This window comes from Schistocerca cancellata, chromosome 3 (genome assembly GCF_023864275.1).
Source record: "Schistocerca cancellata isolate TAMUIC-IGC-003103 chromosome 3, iqSchCanc2.1, whole genome shotgun sequence".
NCBI classification, from domain to species: Eukaryota; Metazoa; Arthropoda; class Insecta; order Orthoptera; family Acrididae; genus Schistocerca; species Schistocerca cancellata.
In genome coordinates this window covers 265,729,621-265,735,620 of record NC_064628.1, presented here as the reverse complement: position 1 = coordinate 265,735,620, position 6,000 = coordinate 265,729,621, and the positions used below count along the sequence as shown (strand labels likewise).

General features: G+C 36.9%; 2 protein-coding genes across 5 annotated transcripts in view; one reads left to right on the top strand and one right to left on the bottom strand.

Annotated features, from left to right (window-relative positions):
* Positions 1 to 3,553: 3,553 nt before the first annotated feature.
* Positions 3,554 to 5,099, bottom strand: LOC126174918 (26S proteasome non-ATPase regulatory subunit 11). The gene has a single exon (XM_049921355.1). The coding sequence runs from the start codon at positions 5,063 to 5,065 to the stop codon at positions 3,800 to 3,802; it is 1,266 nt and encodes a 421-aa protein (XP_049777312.1). The 5' UTR covers positions 5,066 to 5,099; the 3' UTR covers positions 3,554 to 3,799.
* A 327-nt stretch (positions 5,100 to 5,426) lies between these two features.
* The window catches only part of LOC126174919 (transformer-2 protein homolog alpha), a 52,529-nt gene continuing 51,955 nt past the window's right edge, over positions 5,427 to 6,000 (top strand). For all 4 annotated transcript variants that reach the window (XM_049921358.1, XM_049921356.1, XM_049921359.1 and 1 more), the window contains exon 1: positions 5,427 to 5,585. In XM_049921358.1, coding sequence (XP_049777315.1) covers positions 5,571 to 5,585 — 15 coding nt within the window. In that variant the 5' untranslated portion in view covers positions 5,427 to 5,570. The remainder of the gene's footprint in view (positions 5,586 to 6,000) is intronic.

The following is a 6,000-nucleotide window of genomic DNA, read 5'->3' as shown; positions in this document are numbered from 1 at the left end:
GTTTATGGACACATTGGCATTGATCTGACTACTACATACATAGTTGAGACTCTGCACTGAACATAAAAGAATGCCACTTAAATGTCCTAGCTGATTCTGGCTCTACAGTAAACAAGGCCTTGTTGAATGCGCTATGGTGTCAGTGGTAAGCAATCGGTGGCAATTCGACATCTCAACCCAGCATTCATTATACTGTTTCCAGTAGTTCATGATAACAATCTGGCTTAGTCTCTACCCACATTTCAGCTACTGTCATATGCCTAATCATCAGAGCCAATAGAACAATCCTACAATCTTCTCATGGTATAGTCCTGGAGGGATCTGTGCCTACTCTTCTTGTCATAGTGTTGTTCCGAGTCCATCTCCTCACCACCCATTCTACAGTCATCAGTGTGACCTGTTGGTAATTTATTCCCATGTCTGCATACCGATGTTTCAACCTTTAAGCATACAATGTTGTGATCTACACTTGAAAAATTCCAGTAATGCTCCTAACATCCACATGTTCTCATTCCATTCATCATTAAGAATGGCTTTTTTTCTGTACTGAAAATAAGATCACACCAGGATGAAAATTTAATCGCTGTATCCCAGAGAAATGGAAATAACTAGAGTAGCAGTTTGCTGGCATTCAGTGAGCATGTCCATGGTGTAACACTTTCCATTTCGTGAATGTAGTCACAGTAGGTAGGTCCTTCGCATCTAGGGGGAGAATGACATGCCTCCTTTTCCATTTTTGGCATCCAGAGCTTATTATGCTGCTCATACAGTTAAACATATTCACATTAGAATGAGAAACATTCTCAACAGTGTATCCAATGTTACTCTTCATTGTATAAATTATGGTTACACTCACTCCGCTGCCTTTCCTAGAGCCTCTTCCAAAGAAACTAAATCACATTTAACATCACTGAGCCCTGCACTTGCCTTAAACTACTAGTTTCCTGGTAATCATCTCCTAAAGAGTTCTGTACCCATTCTGACATTCACTTAGCATATCTATTACCTAGCAATAAAGTCTTCATAACATTTCACTTTCTAAACATGCAGCTTACATCCTGTAGTGTCAGGCTACTTCTGAAGTTTTTGAGTTGAGTATATCACTTTGTCATCAAGTTTCAAAAGCAATGCACCTAGTGCACATGTCAAAACTGCGGTTTTCACATTTGCTGCACCTCTTGGATCTTTTCACCGATTTGGAAGGTTTGACTGTGATGCAGGCTTCTGTCTTGGCCTTGACATTACTACTGCAAACTGGAACAGTTAATTCTGTAACTCGTTTAATGGCAATGAATACAGAATGACTTCATACTTCCACTAATGATAGCTACCACCAAACACAGGGGAAATAACCCAGTAGTATTCAAATATATCATTAGGAGTACAGTTAAAGAGCTTACTGTGTAATTCAACACACAGGCATAACAGTGCTGCATGTGGAATCAGCAACAGGGAATGGGAATGGGAATGAAAAACAAATTTGTTAAGAGGTTTCTGATAATTGTTGTAGCGCACTTAATAGGTGCAGACAAGTCTGGTGCAGGAGAGGGAAGAGAGAGGTAGAAGGAGGGGTCTCAAATTAAGTTCTAGGAAACTCCCTTCTACATTTCTCTTGTTAAGTATTTCAAACAATTACTACATACAGTATTGAGCATCTCATTTAAGGTGCACATCATTCAGTATAGGCAACGTAGAACAAATTTAATTTTTGAGAAGTCTGATACATCTTACAATCCTTCACTGACCTTACGAAAGCCATTGTTTGCATGAACCATTCTTAATACTCTTTGAAGTTAGAATGAGGTAGAGTTAACAAGACTGTTTTGACGTCCTCGAGGTATTACAGAGAGAAAGTGGGGGTGATTGTTACATCCAATACAGCAAAGTATTTCACAGAATGGAGGACAATTTTGTGAAGTATCATTCTAGGCCCAATCCTCGTTTCATATAGTAACTTAGCCCTAAATATCAAGAATATTCAAGTGATACACAGGTACTCACTGAGTTTGCAACAAATGAACAAATTATCCTGAGTGTTGGTACCTTACATAAATTAGAATGCTTGTTATTGAATAAACTTGGGCATAATGAACACTAGGTTCAGAATTTGTCCCAGTATGGCAGATGCTTTGGGAAGTGGGGGTGGAGGGACTATCATCTGCTATCACAGTAACATGATAAAAAATTCACAATGACAATATTGTTCTGTGCTACTTCTAAGGACGCAAGAAAGACAATCTACCATAGCTCCTTTATAGCCTATTGTAATGTAGGGCATCATATTTTGGGGGTAGGCAAACAGCATTAGCAGAATATTTCTACAAAAAATAATTATCAAACACACACACACCATCACCAAGCAGACAAGTAAATGCATGTTTTTCTTATCTTTACAATTATCAAATTCTGTCACTCGGTATTTACATGCTTATGAGATGATAAAGCTATTTTTAGTGAATATGTAATGAATGTACACAGTGTGTGCATTTCATCTCTCTGATGTTTCTAATGTATACTTTCTACGAGTCATGTATAATGTTGACTAGTAGTTAAGATTGTATTCAGATTCTGGATGTGGCTCTAAATCACAAAAAGTTGTATGTACGAAATAGTGAAAACATCAAATGGAAAGAGGATGTATTACTTATACCAAACAACACTGAGGAAATATATTTATGAAACTACGACGAAGTGCCAACACTAATTCATAGGCATTTAATTCTTAGCACATTTTTTTCCAACTGAGAACATAATATATGTTCATAAACTCCACCCTCAACTGCATTTAAGAAACAATAGTCTAAGGAAACATACCATACTACGAAAAATTGTCAATATACAAACTAGGGCTGAGGAGTATCTACATCATCACCACTATAAACCTTCAGGGAATATCTTGGGATATTTATTGCTAAATGCAATAAGAAAATATCATTAACACAAAATAAGTGTAAAATCATGAACCAACAATGGAGCTAAATATTCTCCTGCGAGAGATCCTCAGTTCATCTCCACAAAGTGCCAATTTAAAAACTTGGTCCAAGACTGACAAACCACAATACAAGCACAAGGCGCTAATAAAGACTTGACACTTCATCAATAATACCATCCTGAGGAGTACTGAATATGGAAAATGTATTTAGTAACACCAGCACGCTTTGTTCCTGCAACATGCTATATTCACAAATACTCTAAAAGAATGACTCGAGGTAAATGTATGAAAAGCATTTTAAAAACATAACACTAGTGATTTTACTATAATTCTCATGGAGTCACAATCACAAATTCTACCTATCAAAATTATTCTACCTGTAACCATAACACAGGACGGAAGCACAACAGAATTACTGGTATAAAGTGTAATTAATTTATGATGAGCTGGCAATTATGTCAATTTGCATTTTAATTTGATAACTTGGTGGGAAAAAAACAAAGCTGGAATTATCTATATTCCAATCAAAATGCCTGGCTACTGTAAGAAATATGTCGCACAGTACCATATACCCCTGTCTGTATTTTTCACATTATTAGTCGAAGAAAATAAGCACAAATATGAAGAGATACAAAAGTTATTTATTGGAAAATTCCCATAAGCAACTGAATTCATGTGATCTTAGAACAGTTAATTTGTTACACTGTAGCAAACAAAGAATGGACAAGACAATGAATGATGTGGTACAAAAAAAACAATGTAAATGTAACATGCTTAACCAAGAATTAAATTAACGTAACTGCGTTCACAAAAACTGATTTTTATTTACATCTGAAGAACTTAATTTACATCTATAGCACATGGAAATTAAGACAGTTTCTTTGCTTTCTGGTACAAAGTGTCCACCACCTTTCCCATGCTATGTATTGTTTCTAGAGCTGTTTCATATGTCTTATCCACTGGAGTGTCTTCAAACACAATAAGAACACCTTCACCTTGGTCCAATATACCATGAAACTTTTTGTCAAGGATCATCTGCGACAATTTCTTCTCCACTTGTTGCATTGGGAGTTTAATAGAATGAGATATGTATTCCACTTGAACTCTGGAATATGGTTCAATAATACGGCAAAGATTTTGTTCTAACATATTGTCATACAATGTTCCTAAATGTGCACGCACAATCACATCATCTTCTAACTCTTTCTTATAGGTTTTAAGAGCATGTTGAAAATCAGCAAGTGACCTCTTGTGACTGGCTTGGGCCACAGACTTCATTGCCTCTATATCCTTGCCTGCATACTTCAATGCCAATTTACCACTTATAATTTGATGTACGTCTTCAGGATTGTTCAGCATTATTTTCGAAAGTAACATATACTTGAGAGCTGTCAACGCTTTTGGGCATTCCACACTGTCGTAACCTTCAAATGCTTCATAGAAGTATGAATATGCTGTCTTGAAGTCCTTTTCATCAGCAGCATGAAGAATCCCAGACTGCAAATCCAATGATGCTTGCAACTTTGGGGGGCAGTAAATAGCATTTGCCGTTGTTCTTGCTGATGTAAGTGCTGCTCGTGCTTTGGGAAGATTACTTAGAGCGTGGTATGTTTTACTTTCCAGAAGCTGGACTTCCACAAGCAGATTTTTATCATCCAGTTTCTTCAACTCCTTTAGCAGAGTAGATCCAAGAGATAAAGCTTCTGAAAACATGCCAGTGTCGAAGTACAGGGCTATGAGCCGAGCTTCCAGCGATTGCCTCAAGAACGTTCTTCTTTCTTCTTTTGCCCATTCTATACACTCTTTACACAACTGCACTTCTATTCCTATGCCAGCTTCTAAATCTAAGAAAAAGTCAACAAGTGATCTCACCAATTTTGCTGCCTTGGCTTTGCTTATATGGCTTAAAAAAGGCCTAGTTGCTTTGATTAGGTCAGCAAGCTCCTTAGCTTTACCTTCCTTCTTGTACAGCTCACCAAGTTGCAAGATGCCTTGCTCCTTAACTCGGATGGTATCTTCGTCATTCTCGGCAATTTCTTGATCCCGCACAATTTTATTCAGTAAATCAATACCTTCTTCTCTATTTGTGCTGGAAACAGCACGGGCCCTCTCGAATAACATTGCACCAGCCATTTTGGCTAGAACCGCTCTGTCATCAGAGAGTATATCGCATGAAAATCTTTGGCAAGGTTGTGTACATCATGGATAATGCCAGTACAATTTTCGTAAAGATTGCTTTGTTCCTCGATGATAGCTTCACTAGAGAGTACTATTATCACTAAACGTTATGGAACCAGTACGTTTCTTAGCATTATTTTTGTTAAAGCAAAACTTATTCTTTATTGAATAATTTTATTTGTTTATAGTATTTATAATATTACAGAGACCTATGTGTGCCTTAAAATTTATCAAATAAATATAATTTAATTTTTGAATTAAGTATGAAATCGTTTTTTCTATAGGTACAACACTGGTTACATCCGGTGGCGATTGTCTTTGGCGAATACTGCCGTTGCTAGTCAACGGAAGGTGCAACTTTTTGGGATTGCGCGCTAGGCATTGAAAGGACGCCATTTTAGTAAATTGTGTTATATGTACGAAGCAAGAATTTTTTGGTACGAGTTAAATCTTCCAAGGCATGAGTGACAGGGAGGTGAGTTAGCTGGCTCATGTACTCATTTTGTGAGATATCTATTTTTGGTTACATACATTTCAGCGTTGCCCGGCGTTAAGGTAAATCGTGAGTAGCATGCGATCAATATACATATTTGTAAGATAGTTCTGAATTTTGTTTTTGACTGGTACTATTTACGTAGGTAGAACAATGTTTTAGAAGTAACATTTCGGTATTTGCAGTTACGTTGGAAGTCTTTTATTTAAATGCATTTTAAACTTTTCATCGAATAGGCAGATTCATTGAGTACTTATATCTGCAAGAAAATCAGAGCTGATAGTAATCTCGTTGTTGGATGTCGCAGTACAGTTTGAAATTTAACAACGTCGTGATGAATACAAATCGTTTTTTGTTGAGGACCTCAATGTGCAGAACGCGCCATTTTCGTGATAAT

Coding starts and splice junctions, on each gene's coding strand:
- LOC126174918 (XM_049921355.1), bottom strand. CDS start 5,065: ATGGCTGGTGCAATGTTATTCGAGAGGGCCCGTGCTGTTTCCAGCACA.